Raw genomic sequence first — 23,045 nt, 5'->3', positions numbered from 1 at the left:
TTGGGAGCCATCTTTTAAGGAGGGATTCTTTCAGATATCGCCCCTCCCATTTTGAACCAGCTCTCACTAGCTCTACCCTGGCCAGTCATGATCAATTACTCCAGCAGCTAATTCCAGCAGACTTTGACCCCATTTACTCCTGGTCACTTCATGCATCTTGAATATCAGGATAATATCTGGATGTGGCCACATAAAAATGCAAGTGTAAATGCACCTAAGATGCATTTAAAACAGATACAAATCTGATCGCTCAAACCATTTCAGATGATGGTCTGAGAAGCATTTGAGCCACATGTTATAGTAGTGTAAATGCATGTTTTTCCAAAACCCCTCCCAGTATAACTGAAACTCCTCCCCATGCAGTACGTCACTGGCCATGTCTGCAAGGAAGATAATCATGAAAGATGCACATGGTTGGGCACCACATGAAACAAAATGCTTGAGAGCTATATGGATAAACATAGCAACCAAGAAGAGACCGAACACAAAAGAAATTGGTAATCAATTGGCGCAAAACAAATGGATTTACATATTCTGTCCCACACAGCAATCGGATTTCAGTTCCGACTAACCAGAGCCATATTTGACTACTAAGTGTAAATGCATGTGGCTAAAATCTTATCAGGATACAATTCAGATACTAGTCAAATGAAGTGACCAGATCATTAAGTTGCACATGTATACCTCTTTATTTGCACCTTGATATATATAATATATGCTGATATATGCTAATACCTGATGTTATGTAATGTTATAACTGCAGTCAAATAACCACACTCGAGTTGCCATATGCTACTTTACTGTGGAAACATAATTTTTGCACGTTTGAAATGGTACAGATATTACTTGAAATTTCCATTTGAAGAATCTGACTCTTTTCTCATTCAAAAAAAAAGCTACACAATTTTATGTACTGATCTCTTAAACACACTGGTTCAACTATAAGCATTCTATAGGAGGTGGAAAGAAAACATATTGGCAGCAGACAAAGACCAAACGTACCGATTAATAATTTGAATAAAAAGAAATGGTATGTAAGGATTTAAATGCAAAAAAACTATGGAAAGACACAATAAAATGCAATACAGTCATGTCCATAAGTATTTGCACAGTGACACATTGGAGGGACTATGTAAAAAATGGGTGTAATTCCTAAACCATTGAAGCAATATTTTTGTTAAACCCCTCGAATTAGAGCTGAAAGTCTATACTTCAGTCACATCTTGGCTGTTTCATTTCAAACTCATTGTGGTGGTGTACAGAGGCAGAATTACAAAAATTGTGTCACTGTCCAAATTCTTAAGGACTTGACTATATTCTTTCCATTCTGTACCCAAAAACACAATCTGATTAGAAGGAGCCAAGAAAGAAAAATAGAACAAATGCAAGTACATTTATTCACACAGTTACTTTGATGTATTTGTGTGTTTCTTTATCGCCTTGTAAATATCTGTCATTCTTCTATAACCGCGTGGCACTTGGCTTCCACTTTCACTGTCGTCAGCAATGTGGCAGTCCTGGTCAGTGAGTTCTGCTGCCATGACATCACCATCCTGGAAACAACAAGAAGATTAACACATAAACAGACACAGACAGACACACAGTCTATGTAAAGAAGGTCAAAGGTACCAGAGGTTTGGAGAACTTTTCCGAGCACCACTGCTCAAAGTGCTTTTTGGCGGCCTCTAAACTCTTCTTGACAGTTTTCTTGCAGTAAACTCTGATCTTCTGCTCGGCAAATCTCGTCGGCAGCATCTTGGAGACCTGCAGGAAGGATAGAGCATCAAAGCCAGTAACAGCTTAACAGCATCTCCTATGTTGGTTTACAAACCTTCTTGCTGCAGGACATAAGATCTTGTTTATTGTGGCGTTTGTTGGTTGTGTGCTGTACCACCAGTGGTATAGGCAGAAATACATTTGTGGGTTGGTCCAACTTCCAAACATGCAATGTCATAACGAGCTGTTGTAATGATTTGATTGGCTGTAGTACAGTGGCAGCACTCACAGAAAATAAATCAAATTTCATTATCTTTAAACTTTCACTCTATGACTCCTTCAGATTTTTTTAGAACCTGTAAAATTTTCAGTCTGTGCATGTGTGAAACAGCAGGCAGTACCGGAAAAAAAAAGCAAGCATCATTGCCGTGAGACAGCAGCAAACACTTTTGGAGTGATGCTGAAACCAACTACGTGCTGAACAAAATATTCATCTTCTAGATGAGGTATGGTCATATTTTCAGGTAAAGTGCTGAATGTTTTTTTAACAAAAAGCTGCAGCATGAAGTTTGAGCTTTAGGTTACGTTTATGTCACGTTTTCTTCTTTATTAAGTTTATTGGCTGGTTGTAAAGCAGAAATCTAATTACTGTCTGACTACTGCCAGGTAGACCTGGAGTTTCCCCATTATCTGATTACTCAAGAACATGTAAGCGCAGTGATTGGATTACTGACAAGATCTGATTTCCTGCAGTTATCGGATTATTAAGTGCATGTAAACACACTCACTCTCTCTCCGTCTTTTTAATAACATTACAGTCAATAGCTGCATTTGGGAAAGCTCTGGAGCTTGAGGAATGGGTGAAGTGCCCCTTGAATGAAAACATGGACAATGAGAATATTGTGCAAACAAGCTGGGGTGAAAGGTGTGGTATGTTAATATTTTGAGGTTCGTAGCTGGTTAAAAAATATTCAGGGCTATAGCCCAGGGGTCGCATTACAGAAACATCTAAAGTCTGAAAACGTTTAAGTTTAATAATCTTGACAACTTTAATAAGGACTGAATTTACATTTTACATTTATACTGTAAAACGTTGCTTTCACTTGTGGGATGTTCTTCTTTTCTAACTCTGCGTTTTAAAAATCTCAGACGCTGCAGACTCCCACTTATTACCTTGGTGTGTTAATGTTGATGATAAAATATTACAGTGACGGTGGTAAATAATGAAGAGACAGAGCGGAATGTGTGTCTGTTTATTAGGAGGAATAACATTAGTGCGCTCGGCTAAAGCGTTTGGGAAATGGAGACTGAAACTGGGGAGCGGGGATGCTCTGATAAACAGCAGGGGGCGCTCTCACAGTATTCACAACTTACAGTTCATTACACTTTAGTTTTCATCTTTTTTATCAGTAACAGCAGCTGTTACTTACATTTTCAATATTATTTTGATTGCGTGTTTACGTTTCGGTTGTGTGTGTATGGTCCGTCGCTAGATAACAGGCATGACAGTTGATTGTCAACTTCAGTCGAGTAGGTTAAGATGTCCTAACTCAAGATGAGATAATCTAATATTCGCTCGCACTCGTCCACTGTGAGTTTGGACTTGGCGTTAATCTGCACTTGTTCATCACACCAGGCAAATGCAGATTGATAAACTACAGGACTGTTATCTCTTATGACTTTATCATGCTTCATTGCTAGAATTTGGTTGTGTAGCCTGAAGGACAAAAAAGGTGAAGATACAGTGAATGACAATCTGAAATCAACACCAATGTCCGTCATTGTTTATAATGGTTTAAAAAAAAGAACAAAAGAGGTTGAGAATTTACCTGATTCTTGTCGATCTTGATGGGTATGGTGGGGTCCTCCTTAGAGTAGAAATAGACTTCATCGATGGGATTTTTATCCTTCTGCCCATAGTTCAGGTCAACAACCTGTTATATAAATATAGATTTTAAGATTAGCCAATCTAAAAAAGAGAGAATAAAACTTAGAAAATTTGAGAAAAAGGACTAAGGCTTCTTTTCCTTACCCTAACTATGAAGTCTTCAGACTCTAGATCCACATCATTGCTGCTTTGTTTGGCCTTAGCCACCTCACTGGAATATTCTTTCAGCTTTTCCTGCAAAAAAAGGGAACCGCATCTAAACTACAGAGCTGTGAAAAAGTTTTTTTTTCTCTTCTATTTTTGCTAATTTGTCACATTTAAATGTTTCAGATCATCCAACTAATTTTAATGAGATAAAAACAACACAAGTAAACACAAAATGCAGCTTTTAAATGATCATTCCGGTTATTGAAGATTTATTCAAAACCTATATCACCCATGTGAAAAAGTAACTGCCCCCTTATGCCTAATAACTGGTTGTGCCACCCTTGGCAGTAACAACTGTAGTCAAACATTTGCAATAACTTGCAAGGAATGAGTCTTTTACATCACTGTTAAGGACTTTTGGGCCACTCTTATTTGCAGAATTTCTACACTGGGGGGTTTTCAAGCCTGAACTGCTCTTTTAAGGTCTTGCCACAGTAATCCAATGGGATTCAAGTCAGGACTTTGACTCGGCCACCCCAAAACCTTCATTTTGTTCTTTTTGAGCCATTCAGATATGGACTGGCTTGTGTGCTTCAGATCATTGTCTTGCTGCATAACCCAACTGCACTTTAGCTTTAGGTTACAAACTGACAGGCCGACATTCTCCTTCAGGATTTTATGATAGAGAGCAGAATTTATGTTTTCATCAATTCCAAAAAGTCATCCAGGTCCTGCAGAAGTAAAGCAGCCCCAGACCATCACACTACCACCTCCATGTTTCACTGTTGGTATGATGTTCTTATGCTGGAATGCAGTGTTAGCTTTATACCAGATGTAACAGGATCCATGTCTTCCACCATGGTTAAGTTCCACCATTTAACTCATCAGTCCACAGAATATCATCCCAAAAGTCTTGGGGGTCATCCAGATGTTTTTGGCAAACGTGAGATGAACCTTTGTGGGTTTTTTGTTGGTCAGCAGTGGTTTGCACCTTGCAGCTCTCCTATGGATGCCATTTTCACCCAGTGTCTTTCTTATTGTGGGATCGTGTACATTGACCTTAACTGAGGCAAGTGAGGCCTGAAGTTCATTAGATGTTTGTCTAGGTTCTTTTGTGCCCTCCTGGATGAGTCGTCGATGCGCTCTTGGTGAAATTTTGGTAGGCCGGCCACTCCTGGGAAGGTTCACCATTGTTCACTGTTCTCCATTTGTGGATAACAGCTCTCACTGTGGTTTGCTGGAGTCCCAGAGCCTCAGCAATGGCATCATGTGCTGCTTTTTGAGAACTTCTAGTCTGCTTCACATTGCCAGACAGGTTCAATTTAAGTGATGTTTAAATTTAGCAGGTCTGGCAGTGATCATGTCTGGGTGTAGCAGTGAAACTGAATCTAAATTGCACCTGAAGGGGCAATTACTTTTTCACATAGGGCCAGGTAGGGCTGAGCAGAATTTTTTCTTCAGTACCTTTTTCACAGCACTGTATACTTCATGCAGTGAAAGTACAAAAAAAATATTTGTATTGCTTTTAATCGATACAAGAAATACATTTAAATTAAATTAAATGTAATAAATTAATCCTGTCTCTTACCTGTGAAGCCTCAAGGACTGTCTCAGGTGTGATTTGTCCCACACATTTATACAGCTGTCTGCTGATGATCTTCTGGAGGATGTTCTTAGCTTCGCTCAGTTTAGGGTTGGAGGAGTACAGGATCTGCTCAAAGATGTGGTCTTTGGAGGGGTGAGTCAGGTCAGGTCAGAGTCAAAGAGCATGGCAAATTATTGTAATCATACATGTATCAGACTTCTAAGATTAGATAGCTATCTAAAAAACTTGACCATGAACACAAAACATTTACAAATACTGCACTTTTGTGAACTTAACATGTTCTTTGAATAAACTAGACCTAGATGCTATAGTTCAATGTCTCGTGATGGATATTTGGTCCAATTTCAAATATCCTGGCTGCTCCTTTGTGGTAATGAGGATTAAATTCTGTCCACTGTTGCTGTTTGGATTAATTCATTTTTAGCATCCATCCAGATTACTTTCTGGCTTTTTGGTCCAGGAATGAAAGTCTGATGGGGATGTTGTGCCACTTTCAGGCTGAGGGACCCACTTACAAGCTAAGGAAGTCTTTAATAAATCTATTACCTTTATGTCTTGCCAAGTAAAATTATCTTAAATCTAGTCTAAGTATCTATTATTTCTTCTTTTGAGATGGTTGCAGGAAGATTTTGAGATTATTTAACTAATTTCCAGAGATTTTTCACATTTTAAGCTAAATTTAATTAGGCAAAATGATCTCATTGTATAGGCAGATAATTATGCTTATTTCAAGCAGATTTCTAAAAATAAGTAAACTTATCTGCCACTATAGTGAGATAATTTTGCTTAATTAAATTATGTAAAACAAATTTTAAAAGTCTAGAATTAAGTTAAATAATCTTATTCCTGCAAACATCTCAAAAGGAGAAATATAAGAAATATTTAGACTAGATTTAAGATCATTTGATTTGACAAGATATGTTTGGCAGTGCATGAAACTCTGATCAAATGCCTACGATGGCTTTAACATTAAATAAACATAAAACTAAATTACAGTATTACAGTAGTGCTAATTTTGTCTTTCGCCATTCAGATGGTTCAAACAAAGCAGACTTCTTCTAAACTTCTAGTTATGGTAGTATCCAGATAAAGAGACCTGTTTATGTCCAGCAAGGAGGTCAGAGTGTGACGCGACATGGGACATGGGTGATCATATTTGACTTAAACTTTACTTGTACCCTGCTGAATAACTTTGACATAATCATGCCATAAACATGTCATGGCAGACACCACACGCTGTCATGCGCTGCCATCACAGATTTTGTCCAGCAACATAACAGTGTCATGTTACCATTACTGGCCAGGAAATATGTCATAATGTTTGATATCATCAGAATTGGGCAAAATACTGAATACACTGTCCTAAATGCATTCAGTAACATATTCAGAATACATTTAAACTACATATTGGGCAATGAGTACTAGCCAATCAGAGGTTAGACTAGGTCAAGACTTTGCAGAACGATGGTGGGCAAGGCCTCGATATGTACTTCTTTGTTCTCGCAAGCTGAGGAGACAACTGAAGAAGAAGCTGACGAGATGAAAAGGATGAGGAGGTCAACGGTGGTTAGTCTACTAACTCTAGCAGACAAAAATGATTAAATATAACAGTCAAAGCCAGTGAGCCCTCTACTCTCACTACGTACAATGCATAGGGCCCTATAAATTACGCAAAAGCCCCACTTTGCCCTCGTGTCAAGGATGAGAGGATGAAGTGGAACGATCCATCTGGTCATGGAAAAAGAAAAAAACACCATGAGAGTGAACTAAAAAGAAATCAGGTAAACTTGTGTTCCCTCCTCTTCAGGTTTCATGTCAGAAAATAACAAAAAAGTGGGAGTGAATTACAGCTGCTTATTACATTTGATGAACAACAACTTGGAAAAGATGACCATGTCACACGTAAACGTGTTTATATTTAGGTAGTTAGCTTAAGCTAGTTAGCCAACCGTATAGCCCACAGTTTTTCAGAGGTGATGTGGTATAGAAATGTGAAAATGTTAACTCCTGTTATGTTGAGCTTTGTGACAAACAACACAAACATATTCCTCGGTTTTCGGTGGTCCAAGAGTGTTTTCAGTTGTTTCTCTGTCCATACAGTGTTCTCACCTTTTTAACCACTTTCCCTATTTATTTAGTTGGAAGGTATTCTAAAAGAATTCTCCTAAAAATGTAAAAGTAACTGAATTCTGAATACAGCATTTACAAAATGTAACTTGGACTGAATACAGATATTGAATTTTTGTATTCTGAATATGTATTCCTCTGACATGCATTACATTACATACAATCCTGGATATCATGAATGTAATAGGTTTTAAAGAAACAGAAATGGAGTACACTCCATAAATAGCATGTGACTTAAGCTGGCATGACATTAAAAAAGGCAATTACTGTTTTATTACTAAATCTGAATCTGTTGTGACAACTTATGACAACATGTGACACCTTTGATGACATATTTATGACAGTGTTTTGTAGCAGGTTTAGTAAAAAGTAAAGTATTACTGCACCTTCTGACAACTTGGTATCATTTATATATTGTATATTTTGCATTCTGACTGTTTGCCAGGCAACTGTGTTACTGCCACTTACTGACCTGTGCGGATACATAACACATATACAATCTCTGTCCATTTTATCAGAAACCTTGCTCTTGTAACTCCACCTTACTGTTGTACAGTTTAGCATAACAATTAGCATAATGGAAAAAGGTTCACAAACTTTCAAGCAGCACTGTGTATGAAATTTACCCTCACTTTTCATTTTGTTAGAAACCCCACTCACTGACCACTTATGAGCTACCTTATAGGTCCAATATATTGTTGTACAAAAACAGAGTGCCAACAGACTTTATCATAGTCGAATTTAGGCTAATGGTTAAAAGCAATGCAACAGATGTTACCTGTGAGCTTGGTGTAAGCCTCCATGTCCTCTATGGCCTCTGACATTTTGAACATCTTTCCTTCAGATCCCTCGATCTCAATGTGAGGGTCTGCCTTCACCAAGGCTTCTGTTATCCTACCACACACACAGACAGCAGTGCACTGCAAATTGTTCCGTACTTGCTAAGATTTAAAATCTAAGATCTGGAAATATAAGGTTAATGATCTTGTTTTAAAAGTTATTTACTAGTTTCTATCATTAAAATCATATTTCCTGAAACTGATCATGAATTTGTCTTTTATGCCTCAATTAGTCAGGAAATCTTAAAGTTGAGTAATTCAATGGTAAAATCTGTATCATTCTCTCTTTCACTAGGCATATTTTACAAAATACATTTTATTCAATGTCCCAACATACTTCACCTACCAGAGAATGAAATGACACTGATATTCACTGCTTGGACTTAGAAGAGCTTTCTGTTTGCACCGTCTTACAGTAATTTTTTTCTTCAGTTTCCTCTCCAGAGGTTCTTCATTCTCTGTTATCGGATTTAGTTTTATCTCATTCAGAAACATTTTCTTTCTGATTTTTAAATAGTAGTTTTTTGTTCTTCAGTGGTCCAATCTCTCTCTCTCTCTCTCTCTCTCTCTCTCAGTCCTGGTTGGGATCTTAATCGTAAAATCACTGTCCTGTTGTAAGATGTCTGCTCTGAGATTAAGAACTAGTTTTAAATTAAATACAAGTTTAGTCTTGTTTCAGCATCAGACAGCTTGTTTCAATAACAGCAGAATCTTCCTCCACTAGTGTTCAGTCATTTATATTAAATTACTGATTTATTTTCTTCTTCTACATTTATTTATACTGTAAAGCGCTGCTTTCACTTGTGAGATGTTTTTCTTTTCTAACTCTGCATTTTAAAAATCTCAAACTTATTGTCTCCTCTTATTTACATCTTGTGTTAATGATGAAATATTACAGTGATGGTGGTGAATAATGAGGAGACAGAGCTGAACGTGTATCTTTTTATTAGGAGGAATAACATTAGCGTGCTCGTCTAAAGCATTTGGCAAATGGAGACTGAAACTGGGGAGCGGCGACGCTCTGATAAGAGCGGGATAAATCTGGGATTTAAGTGGAAAAGCACTACTTGTTTGAGAGACTCCATTGTGTATCTTTACGTAGATAAAACATATTCATCAACAGTGTTGTCATAAGGGAGAAATCCAAAAACAAAAGAAAGGTGATGGTACTCACATAAACTCGATGATGTTACCCACTTTGTGCTGATAGGCCTTGCAATGCAGGCGGTAACGCATGTAAAACATGTCGTACAAGTTACCTACTTCCTGTATAAAACATGATTTATGTTCAGTTGAAAAATTGAAAACACATTAAAAGTCAATGAACTTGAAGACAAAATTACAAAATTCTGCTTGCTAACTTCAAATGTTGGTACTCATACTGGTCACCCTGTTTCTGTAAAATCATTCTGCAGAGCAAACTATATTATCCTTTTACAGTAAGACAGTCCTCCAGCATCAATAAGTAACCGCATATGTGTTAAAACGGCTGTAAAATTTTCTGAGGATGAAGTCTTTTTAACCTGGTCCAGCTGTGATTTTGCACAGTGTTTCCTACTGCAGTTCTGCCAATAGTAAGAGAGTCATTTTTCCAGCTCACATTGAAAATGTTTGGTTAACTGGGTGTGGTCATCTGACCATGCATGGTTTTAAAGCTGTGGCTGGAGTGACCTGTGTCTTCTCTGAATTCTGACTGGCCGCCCCAGATGCCACCCCAAAATTTCTGCCACATCATTGGCTTCCACCTCGATGTGGGGCAGGTGTTTGCAACTTTAAGAGGAGAGTTGTTTTGCTCTTGGTAATCAGTGGATCGGTCCAACTTTTCTCCGACCCCCCCCTCGCACGCACATTGCGAGTATCTTTTGTCTGTTACCCTTTGCCTTTAAGGGAGAGCTGTTTTACTATCAGCAATCTGCAGAACTGTTGGTAACACTTTATTTGGAGGGGTCCTTTGTAGATGATTAATAAACTTTTAAAAGATTATCAGTAACACATTAACAACATATCAGAGATGTTGCAGTAGTGAAGCATCTGAATACACTGAAGTGCAAAACCTAACCTTACCCAACCTTACCAAACACCTAACCTAACCCAACCTTACCCAAAACCTGACCTTACCCAACCTTACCAAAACCTAACCTTACCCAGCCTTACCCAAATCTAAACTTACCCCAAACCCAACCTTACCCAACCTTACTTAAAACCTAACCTTACCCAACCTTACCAAAATCTAACCTTACCCAACCTTACCAAAACCCAACCTTACCCCAAACCCAACCTTACCCAACCTTACCCAAAACCTAACCTTAGCCCAACCTTACCCAAAACCTAACCTTACCCAACCTTACCCAGCCTTACCCAAATCTAAACTTACCCAACCTTGCCCAAAACCTAACCTTAGCCCAACCTTACCCAAAACCTAACCTTACCCAACCTTACCCAAAACCTAACCTTACCCAACCTTACCCAGCTTTACCCAAATCTAAACTTACCCAACCTTACCCAGACTTACCAAAACCTAACCTTACCCCAAACCCAACCTTACCCAACCTTACTTAAAACATAACCTTACCCAACTTTACCCAGCCTTACCAAAACCTAAGCTTACCCAACCTTACCCAAAACCTAACCTTGCCCAACCCTATCCAAAACCTAACCTTAACCCTGGCCCTAATCCTAACCCTAACTTTAACCTCAACCCTACACCTAACCCTAACCCTCATATCCCTGCTGTCGGAAGAAAATCTTGTATCAAAAAGGACCACTCAAAATAAAGTGTCACCCAACTGTCCAGCCTCTGCCAAACCCCTTCCCACTCATACATTCACACTGACACCCTGCTACTCCTAGTACAAATTTCTGGAATTTTCCTAGAATAAGGGGACATGGCACACACCTTTTCTCTGCTACAGATGTGCTTCTCCCCTTCCACCTCACACACTCGGGCAAACTTAAGGAACCGGAGGTGGTCAAAGATACTCTGCATGCCCAGGTGGTAGCAGTCTCTGTTCATCAAGAGAAAGCAAGACAGTAAGTGAACAGAGCAGCCAAAGCAAAATTTTCACATTTAACATTTCCATCAGAAATTCTTTTGCAAAATCTAGAATATTTTTTAAAGTTATTATTAAGGAAATCAAACAGCATATTCAACAGACAAGCAGTGACATCACAGACAAAACTAAAAACAGCATTAACTTTATCCTAAATGCACCAAATCAACATGGAAGCTCAGACAGGCCTTATGAAAGAGCCCTACAGAAGAACACCCCTGGCACAGTGTGCGAAATATCTTGGCTGGCTGCTCACTGGTTTAATAATTGTTCTGGAAAATCTCTGCTCTAGTTTGGTATATGCTCCTCCTCACATTAATAGATCTTCCTCATCTCCTCTTCTGTCTTCAGTATGAGAAATGAGGAGGAGTCACTCTTTACACCAAACTCTTGGGAAACTGGGTGAGTTTTCAGATTTACAGATATGCTGCAGCACATTGTAAAGTTTTTTAGACGAATCCGGGCAAAGTTACACTTGCTAAGCTATGAAGGACCAACAAGGTGAATCAGTTTGGCAAACTGTGTTGCGCTGGTGAGAGTGGATTAGACACTCCTTCCTTGTTGGTCCATCTTGTAGATGTAAAGTCAGAGACAATAGCTCATCTGCTACTGCACAGTTTGTGTTGGTCATCCTCTAGTCCTTCATCAGTGGGTCACAGGACGCTGCCCACAAGACGCTGCTGGTTGGATGTTTTCGGTTCCCAGTCCAGCAGCGACACTGAGGTGTTTAAAAACTCTAGCAGCACTGCTGTGTCTGATCTACTCGCACCAGCGCAACACACACTAACACGCCACCACCATGTCAGTGTCACTGCAGTGCTGAGAATGATCAACTACCCAATAGTACCTGCTCTGTGGTGGTCCTGTGGGGGCCCTGATTATTGAAGAACAGGGTAACGTATGCAGAGAAACAGATGGCTGTTGCGCATGACTGTTAACCGTCATGCGCACATTTGAACAGCATGATAAACTTGCCTTGCAAAATAGTCCCACTTGTCCACGTCGATGCCGTTTTTTTTATTTGCCACAATCTGATACAAAAAAGACTTCTCCTCCGATCTGCCCTTGTACAGCCACTGGAGGAAAAGAAAGGCTGTTGTGAGATTTGAATTAGTGATGGCATTTAGAACAGTTTTGTGGTTCTCTGAAATTAAAAATCAGTTACTCAGAAATTAAAAATAAACATGAATGAAATGTATGTTGTGCTTTATAAACAAGATTATAGCCTACATCAATAGCCTTACAAAGTTACTGATGATCTTCAACAACATGCTGCTTGATCTGCACATCAGTTAACCATGAAAAGTGAAATAGCCACTAGACTGGGATGTGAAATTGTGCAATTACGGGACTGTACCTTTAAAGGTTATTTGAAATGTTTATTTGAAGCCCAGATAGTATTTCCTAATGTCTGCTAACTGTAAAACACTTTGTTTAACGCTGGTCTATTTTTACTGTAGCACCATGTTCAAAAACAGGCAGTTCTTAGGCAAACTAAAATAAATCTGTGAATTTCAAGTAGTGTTCTACTTGGTTACCCCTCTGGGGTCCACAAACTCGTGCATGAAATTCGATGTTTCTATATCTGTTTCTCTCTCTTTGCAATAATCCAGCTATACAGTTCAAACATCTGTAGAGTCGCCCTTTCCATTCCATATTATCACAAGATCCGGAGTTATGAGGCCATGAAGAGGGGCTGAGATACAAATCATCTGCCTCTCACCACGTGGAACTGACCAATGGACACATCACTAAGGACTGACTCATCACGCTTGAAACCCTTCATTCTTCATTCTGTCCACATCGGAGACTCATGTGAAATGACGTGCAGAGAGTTTATAGCTGCTGAAGTTGCTGCAGCGGTTTTGGAAAGTAGTGATGAAGATAACGGAGCATTTTGATATGAAACATATGAGTATCATGTTATATGAAGAGACTTTAAAGGAGGATTTAAGAAGATATGAACTATTTGAGAAAATGCCCTCAGACCACAGACAGTTAAGTACCAAGACCATGATAGTCAATTGCCCACTCTCATCTCTATTTTTAGTACATGAACATGTTCAAGGGCATCACTAGGGGGGGCTAAGCTTGTACTAAGGGGCCTGGGGGTGTGGTCCCCCAAGAGAATTTTTTAATGGCCCCAAAATATTCATCATGAACTTTTAGAGTAGAAACAGCCAGAAAAAATATCAAAATGGCTTTTTGTAGTTTGTATAAAGGACAGAGCTAGTATGACTTAAACACTCTACACTTACAACAGACACAGATCAAGCAAAGGACTGAAGTAAATTTTATCCCGCTCTTTTAGATAAACTGCAAAGTCCTAAATATATAATTCAAATACACAGATTATAGATCAGTTAACTGCCAGAAAGAGTGTGATTTTGCTTTGTAGGCCTGTTTAATAAGCTAGGTGACAATTTCATGATCATAGTGACTAATATTTTCTCAGTTAAGTTGTTTAAATATAACATTAACTTTAATTCAAAGCTTATACAACTCTCCCTCACTTTATTCATAATCACTAATCTCTATCAGATCTGTTCCTTCAGCCTCTCCTCCTCCTGTGTTTAGTAATACATTAATTTGATCAAGGAAATAATGATCAATCAATGCATTTTTTTGTTTGTTTGTTTTGTTTTAACTGGTGAAATCTGATGGAGTTGCTGCCTCTTAATTTCCATCTACAGCTTGAGGAACTGAGGGATATAAACTACCAATTACTTTGCACAGCAAAACTAAAGACCCTCCCCCAGGTCTGATATGATTGGCTTACAGCTTACAAGGTCTGATCTGATTGGTTGAACATTACATTAATCAATCTCTGATAGCATGGCAGAGGCAGCGCCTCACTTATGTTGCACCCTGCTATTACAGTATTTTGTGAATGAGAATGGACAATGGATGATTTGGACTAGTAATGTACATTTACTTGGGAAAGGGGGGCTAGATAACATTTAAGGGGGGCTAGAGCCCCCATAAAAACTGGCATAGCAACACCTATTAACATGTAACAATAAAACACAAATATTGTTACTCTAGTGGAATGTCCCATACTTGGAAGAGATCAGCTCAGAAGTACCTTACTGCCCGAGGCGGTGTCGTCCTGAGGCCCTTCAATTTGCTCTTTGATGAAGGTGAGGTCATTTGTTGTAAGGCCATATTTCACAATCTCAGGCATCAGATTATTCACCTTCACCAGGTGGTCAAACATCTGCACTGAGGCATTCTCATGCTGCAGAAAACGCACACACATAAGAGAGATGTAAGAGATCCTTTGTAAGATCAGACCATGTCTTCAACATGGTTGTAGCATGAGAAGATTGTATGACTGTAGAAGGGAGAGAACTCTGAGAACTTGGGCTGGAGTTACAGGTGATTTCTGCTTTAAGCTAGAGAGCCAGACCCCCAAATAATCTGTTCTGAGGTCTTATGTCCAGATGTATGAGCGGCATACCTGATGTAAATGTGGTGAAATGAAAAAACGGTAGGCTTGGTGCAGCTCAAACGCAAGGTTGCTTTTACTGGTCATGCATTACATACACTCATAGTCTGTCATCTGAACTTTTACGTCATCACAGATACTTTCTAATAGGAAAGTAACAGACCTAACAACTCTGCGTCCCCTTTCTTCTATAACAGGCATGCCAAACTGGGGACCTTCCAGGCAAATTGCTGCAGAGATTCGCATTTTGGTGTCAACTAACACCCTGAATTCCGTTCATGAAATTCTTGCTAATTAGCTGATGCGCTGAGTCATGTGTGTTTAATGAGGCAGTGTGTTTGTAGTGAGCATGTTTACATGCACTCATGTAATCCAGTCATAATCGGATTTCTGCAGTTATCCGATTATTCAAATGGTCATGTAAACAGCAGACTCCGATTTCTTAGATCGGAGTAAGGTCTAGAAATCTTATTAAGAAATCTGATAAAGAGAGCTGGATTTTAGCTCAGTAATCAGATTTCTCAGTGCATGTAAACTCTTACTCTGATTTCTTTCAGATTTCTCAGTCTGCGCATGTGCAAAAACAGACTGCGGTACCAGAAATGAGCAAGCGGCATTGCTGCGAGATACAGCAAAACACTTTTGGAGCGATGCTGAAACCAACTACATGTTGAAATATTCTTCATCTTCTAGATGTATGTTCATATTTTTAGGTAAAGTGGCTCGACGCTTTTTTTTTAAAAAGCTGTGGCATGAAGTTTGAATTTGACATTCTGTTTCCGTCACACTATTTCAGGTAACAGTGACATATTAGAAGTTCGGGATGGATGTGATGATAGAGAGGGAATCTAGGTGAGGATCTCACCATAGTAGGAGGACATCTCAATTCTTGATACTCAGGTCCTGAGTCAAGACAGTCTAGTCTCAGTTCAAGTCCCAGCAAGTCTCAAGCCAAGTCCAGAGTCCTAATATTTAAGTCCTAAACACGGCTTTGTGCATTCTTCAGCAAATTGAATGCCATGTTAACATTGAACACCAAAGAAAATGGTAACAGTAATACATTTAATACCATTTAATGACAGCATGTAAGTAGCGTATGGTAGTATATTAAGAGTTTTAATGTAGTTATGATATAACTGAAGTTTGAGGGGGGGCATGTCTGAAACCCCTTCTTCCAAATGAACCCCCTATAAATTCACATCACCTTCCTTTCCTATGACGAAGGGCTCATAATCCCCACTGCTACCCCATCTCTTCCCAGTTTCTTAATCCTACTACAGGTTTGAGGGGGGATCTGGCCCTCTAGCTACAGGCAGAAGCTGCCCAGAACTCCAGCCCAAGTTCTCAGAGTTCTCCTGCCTCCCTTAATCAGTCTTCCCTCATACTACCACCACCATGTTGAATGCATGGTTTGAACTCACAAATTTACAATCACAAAATCCATGATACACTGTTAACCATGACAGACATAATGGCATACATGAAGATTAGTGGGACTACTCATGATAAGAATTTTCAAAATACTATATAACTTATATAAAAATTAGAGTTGAAGATTTGATTTGAGAAGTTGCCTTATTCAAATTTTCTGTTCCACATTAAAAAGTGCACAAGAAAGTAATTGGTATATAATTGGTATGTAACTGGAATATAAATAAAAAGTCAGCTTCAGCTTGGTGTTGTTTTAACTGCACAAGCTATTAAAATGTTCAAATAGAGAGTGCTCTGTTTCTTTAGAGGAAAACTGTAAGTTCACCTGGTAATTTTCTCCAGTAAAACTGGAGTTTAGGTGCTGACTGAGGGCCAGTAGATGTTTGTAAAAAAAACATCTACAGTGAGATTCATTTTTTGCCAACTAGTTTCTTGATAAACTGTTTCAGCATCTCCAGCTAACAAGGCTAATCTAGCTTTTTGGTTATCTATCACTTTACTGCTCTGTAGATGTTAGCTGACGTTATCACACTCTTACAGCTGAGAAGAATTCTTCCACAAAGCATTTATATCCTTTATTTAGTTTGGACTCCAGCATTGTGTGTTTGTTTCTCCAACAAGTTTGGATGCATTCTTGAATTTCACTCTCAGCAGCTATGAAACAGATAAAGTGACACACGTTTCCATGGTGAGCTGAAGTGATATGATTGGCTGTTTCTCTGAGGTTAATCGTCCGTAGACAATAGTGGACTCCATAGTGTGTTCTGTCAGTTAATAACAAAACCCAGCCTCTCTCTCTCTTTCTCTCTCTCTCTGACTGCCTTTGTGTTTGTTTGCTTATTTCTCGGTGGTCTTTACTTGTTTAAAGTAATTTCATTGAGTAAAAACTGACAGATAAAGCATATTTCTTAAAACAAGCCAAATTATCCACTCATATAGTGAGATCATTTTACTTAAAGAATTACTCAAAACAAGTAAAAATGTCTTGAAATAAGTTAAATAATCTTATAATAAGCTCACAAAAATCTCAAAACATTAGATATATAACCAATAGACCATTTTTTGCAGTATATAAAATTATCAGTGAATTTATAAAGGTTAAAAGTTGTGAATGTGATGTTTACGGTCCCTACAGACTGACACTTAAGAGTTAATGTAAGCTATAATGTTTAATGAGCTAATGAACAGTAGAGCTGTCACTAAAATGTAATTATTCATTGAGGAATCTATCAGTTTTTGGCACTTTATTAAATAAGCTCTTTTTGTCCAAAACAAAAAATAGATTTAATTCAACAGTAACAAACTCTGCACAGCCTTTCAGGAATTCTAAACTAAGAAGCCTTATATAATCATCTGTGAGAAATCATCAAGTGAGAAATGCATATAGTCTGTGTGCCTTCCACAGTACACAGAAAAATGTGTGAATGTGCATTTTATTTAAGAAGAGATTTTTAGTACTTTTTCCACTTTATGTTGTGTGATTCAGTTCTCACCTTCCATTTTATCCCAGGTCGGACTTCAGGGATAAACATGCCATCAAACAGATGAGAAAACGGACCATGGCCTGCAAAAGTTCCACAGCCCAGAGTTTATTTTTGCGGACAGTTGATTGTGTGATTAATAATAGTCTGGAAATCTTATGCATCCTAACAAAATACAAATAATACATTAGGATTAAAATACAGTAGGGTGACCAGATGTTTTTGGTGGTCTGTCCCCAGCTGGAGCTGTGCCCAGAAATGTCTCCGTTTTTAACTGTAAATTAAAAATACAGCAGAAAGTCCTAAGAAAGACCTGCAGCAGAGCAGACAGGCAGACATCTCGCTTTGTGCTTGTTTTTGGCCAGCAGAGGAAGCTGCTGCTGCCATCTACTGACCACTTCTACCACTCACTCACCTAGTTTAGAACACTGCTTTGTCAAACTCCACCAGAAGTTCGCAAGTGTCCAGTGAGTCCACAACATCACCACAAACATCTTTTCAAGACACAAGGTGACCCAGGGGTTAAAGCAGGAGTGGAGTTACTAGACCTGAATTGTACTACCAGGTGATCAGTGGGCTCTGATTTGTACAGGCGGACAGTCTACTTGAATGCAGTGAAAACATGATCTACAAATAGAGCATCATTTTTTAAACTTCGTCACTTTTATAGCCTCCATATATGACATATGGCATATGCTGACAACAGCATCTATGTCTGTCCAGAACTGGTGCTGCCCAGGGGTGTGTTTAGCCACAGGACCTTTTTACTGCTAGAATATTTAATATGAGTATGAATTATGGGCTCATACAACCACTGTATCTTTAGTGGAAAACGTATCCCTGCCTAATCACTGCCTGAGCTGCTAGACATAGTCACTTTTGAGGCCCTCTTTTATGGGACCATTGTAATTTATTCCCTCTCACGCTGCTCAGAGTAACATCAACGTCAGTGTTATTCAGCAGCTTCTCTAGCAGCAACATCTTGGTCTCCTCACTCTGTGTACTCACAAGCCTGACCTGTCCACCCTGTTTTTTTATTTTACAGATAAAAACAATCTGCTCACCTTAAAATGCAGCAGAGCAGACCCATATGGGTAAAAATATATGAACATGTAATTTTATACAGGGAGATTCCAAATATTCTGTAATAACTCTCACTAGGATGAAGCAATCTGAATGAAACAACATGCAATGTGCTCCTCAGTATATGGAGCTTCGACCAAGCTGATATTCCCCCGCATCAGGGCGATGAGGTAGGCGCCGGACAGCCGTCACGACGTTTAACCTCCATTTGCAACTTCTGGGTGCATACCCCCGTAACCCTTCATGTGTCTGGGACAAAACGAAGATCACTTTCAGCATCGTGTGTAATGCAATCGATTCATCCCAACGGGAGTTACGACAGAATATTCAGGGCCTCTTTCAAGTGAATCTCCTTGTATATTTGAAATACATTTCAAACACATTGCAGTCCATGCTGAAATACATTCCAAACACTACAAAGTATTTCAGAATATACTGCCTTATTAACCAAATATATTTTTGAAATACATTTATTTAAAAGTGTGTTGTTAAATATTACACATAGAAATGTACTGTACAAAAATAAATGTATGTAAATGTGTTTATCTAATCCATTTGAAAATATATGAAAATAAAATCCTGTCTTATACACTTTACTGTCTGATACCTTTTGAAATGAATTTGTATTCCAGCATCTTCTTTTTTAAATATTAGCAAATGAGCCTTTAACATGACAAAAGCGAGTGTTGTAGGTATTGATATTGTGAAAATGCAGTTATGATTTGAGGTCTTGTTTATTTGAAATACATTTTGTATAAACGCTGTTCTAATGGTATAATGGTATAAATGCTTGCATGCTTACAGTGGTTATTGCAAACTTAGTGCTGTTCATTCAGCTCATGTGTATTTAGTTATATCTGTAACCCTTGTTAAACTACATACAATCAAAAAATAAAACACAAAATATAAATGAATGATTTTAAAAATGTATCTAACAAGTACACATGTTGGCCTTTTTCACACATTGCAAAAACATATTTGATAAATACATTTGGAATATTTTTTTGTCCTTATGGGGAGACATTCTGAGAAGGAGCCTGTTGATTCCTCACCTAAATCATGGCACAGCCCTGCGATCTCAACACACAGGATGTCTAGTTTGTTTATGCCGAGTTCAGGCTGTCTGTCTTTCAAAACTCGAACGAGGCGACCTGCCAAATGCCCAACCCTGCAAAACACAACCATAAAGCTCCAGTCAACATTGCAGCACCATAAATGAGTACAATCAGGTTAGTTAAGCTATAAAAATGTTTAAGGCATTCGACTCGTCCTCACCCTACTGAGTGTTCAAAGCGGCTGTGCGAAGCTCCAGGAAACACCAGGTATGTTCCTCCGAGCTGCTTGATGTGCCGCAGCCTCTGGAACTGAGGAGTGTCAATGATACGAACCAGCAGAGGATGGAGCTCGATATGGCCATGGATAGGGTCATTAAAAACCTGAGGAGCAGACAGCACAGCTATAAACCTCCAAAGAGGAACAATACACCAAAGCCCAAGAGGAAGAGCTGAGGAAAACTCTAATATTCAGTATGGATGATCTCTCTCTGTCATTTCCTTCACTTTCCATCCCAGTCTGAAAGAGGAGAAGTTTAGAAGCACACCTTTGTGGGTTCCTGAGGCCTGTGGGAGAGTGGGAGAGTACAAATTATAACCATGTTTGAAATATGTCATCCATAGAAACCATTAAGTGTTTCTGTTGATTTCTGGTCGTTTTGTAATATGTTTTTAAACTGGTTGATCTCACAATGTAAAGGAAAGAATTAGAAAAGAAATGCTAATAATTTATTTATTGGTAATTCAGAAAACACTCTGCCAAAACACTCAACAGTGCTTATAGAAGGGATAACTGGCACAAGCCATTTTCTTAGAGCACATTAAATAAATTTAAAAACATAAAAAAAAGGATTACAGGTGGGCGATATGGCAAAAACATAATATTGTGATGCATCAAGAAATTTTCACAATACGCACGTCATGATATTTATTTTTTCAGATGTTTGATCAGTTGGATCTCAGAAAAAAGAGCCAGTAGTGCTACATCTTAAAAAATACTATCAAACAATACAAATGAATACAATTATTTTTATTGAAGATGTGGCAGTAAATCCAGTTAAACAGGACTAATTTTGCTCGCTCTCCTTATAATAAAATATGCATTTGGTCAGTGTCTACAAGTACTTACGAAATACACAATGTGTTCAGAAAAGCATATTGTGCTCTACTGTGACATCATTTATCACGATAATGATGTATATTATCATACTGCCCAGCCCTATTGCTCCTGGCAAACATGTGATTATGGCTCATAATAATAAAAGAACCCAAAAAATGCGTAGACTATAAGGCTGCATCTCAAAAATAAATGAACTGAGCTTTACAAGTTACAATAATAATACAACCCTATTTCCAAAAAAGTTGGGACGCTGTGCAGAATGTAAATAAAAATAGAATACAAAGATGTGCGAATCATGTAAACCATATTTTTAAAGAGAAATAGTAGAAAGACAACATATCAAATGCTGAAGCTGGGAAATTTTATTGTTTTTTGAAAAATATATGCACATTTTGAATTTGATGCCAACAACACGTTCCAGAAAAGTTGGGACAGACGCATGTTTACCACTGTGTTTCATCACCTCTTCTTTTAACAACACTCTGTAAGCGTTTGGGAACTGAGGAGACCAACTGTTGTAGTTCTGAAAGTGAAATGTTTCCCATTCTTGTTTGATATAGGATTTCAGCTGCTTAACAGTTCGGGGTCTCCTTTGTCATGTTTTTCATTTCATAATGCACCAAATGTTATCAATGGGTGACAGATCTGGACTGCAGGCAGGCCAGTTTAGCACCCGGACACTTTTAATATGGAGACATGCTGTTTGGCATTGTTTTGTGGTTTGGTATTGTCTTACTGAAATAATCAAGGCCTTCCCTGAAAAAGATGTTGTCTTGATGGCAGCATATGTTGCCAAAACATGTATATATCATTCAGCATAAATGGTGCCTTCACAGATGTGCACATCACCCATGACATGCGCACTAATGCAACCCTATACCATCATGAATACTGGCTTTTGAACTGAATGTTGATTTGTCAGACCACAGGACACTTTTCCACTTCCCCTCAGTCTGTTTTAAATGAGCTCAGGCCCAGAGAAGGCGGCGGTGTTTCTGGTTCCTGTTTATATATGCTTTCTTCTTTGTGTTTTAGAGTTTTAACTTGCATTTGTGGATGCAGCAACAAACTGTTTTCACAGACGGTGGTTTTCAGAAGTGTTTCTGAGCCCACGCAGTGATTTCCACTACAGAATCGTTTTTAATGCAGTGCCACTCGAGGGCCCAAAGATCACGGCCAGAAAATACTGGTTTTTGGCCTTGTCCCTTACATACAGAGATTTCTCCAGATTCTCTGAATCTTTTAATGATATTATGTACTGTAGATGATAAAAAGCAAAAGTTATTAGCTAGTTTAAGTTGAGAAACGTTATTCTTGAATTGTTGGTGAACCTCTCCTCATCTCTACTTCTGACTCAGCCTCTCTGAGATGCAAGTCATGTAACTACTGACTTGTTGCTAATTAACCTTCAGATGTTTTTTTAGCATTATTTTACCAATCTTTTGTTGCCCCTGTCCCAACTTTTTTGGAATGTGTTGTTGGCATCAAATTCAAAATGGGCATGTATTTTTCAAAAAACAATGAAGTTTCAACATTTGATATGTTGTCTTTGTAATATTTTCAATTAAATATAGGGTTTAAATGATTTGCACATCATTGCATTTTGTTTTTATTTATATTTTGCACAGAGTCCCAACTTTTTTGGAAATGGAGTTGTAATAACTGCTGGAGCATCATGCATAGATTAAATGTCTCATTCTTTTTCTCTGACATACTCACCCTGTGCCCTGGTCCAGAGGATGCTGAGGATTCGTGAAGTTCTCTGTGGAGCACGGAAAAGAGAGAGATATCAAACATAATGTAAGAAGTGAGGGGTGCTTATAACTTACTAAGCCAGCGTAAAGTATTGTGGAGCTCGTAAAGAGACCACCTGCTTATTTATACCACATACAGTCAGCTACCAACCCTCATTCTGGAGATCTACTTTCATGCATCGTTTTGTGTCACAGGCTGGAGATTCAGTTCCCCATATTGACACAGACATCCTAATTTTAGGCTACAGTTTGTGTCCTCTGAAACAGACAAGCTATGTTGTAAATTAAGGTCAATGTCCTTCA

At 38.5% G+C, this 23,045-nt stretch overlaps 1 protein-coding gene across 1 annotated transcript; it reads right to left on the bottom strand.

The window, feature by feature from the left end:
- Positions 1 to 788: 788 nt before the first annotated feature.
- Positions 789 to 22,816, bottom strand: samhd1 (SAM domain and HD domain 1; the record flags this gene model as incomplete). Its single annotated transcript, XM_036591223.1, has 15 exons — positions 789 to 1,553; positions 1,630 to 1,764; positions 3,546 to 3,650; positions 3,749 to 3,838; positions 5,340 to 5,479; positions 8,263 to 8,378; positions 9,498 to 9,589; positions 11,220 to 11,328; positions 12,349 to 12,449; positions 14,459 to 14,611; positions 17,746 to 17,816; positions 19,869 to 19,984; positions 20,092 to 20,252; positions 20,417 to 20,435; positions 22,708 to 22,816. Coding segments are annotated over 15 exons (1,664 nt in total), but the record flags the coding sequence as incomplete, so codon positions are not given.
- Positions 22,817 to 23,045: the final 229 nt, after the last annotated feature.

Source organism: Colossoma macropomum, unplaced genomic scaffold (assembly GCF_904425465.1).
Source record: "Colossoma macropomum unplaced genomic scaffold, Colossoma_macropomum, whole genome shotgun sequence".
In the NCBI taxonomy this organism is placed as follows: domain Eukaryota; kingdom Metazoa; phylum Chordata; class Actinopteri; order Characiformes; family Serrasalmidae; genus Colossoma; species Colossoma macropomum.
The sequence above is the reverse complement of the archived record's forward strand: the minus strand, read 5'-3'. Positions and strand labels throughout refer to the sequence as shown.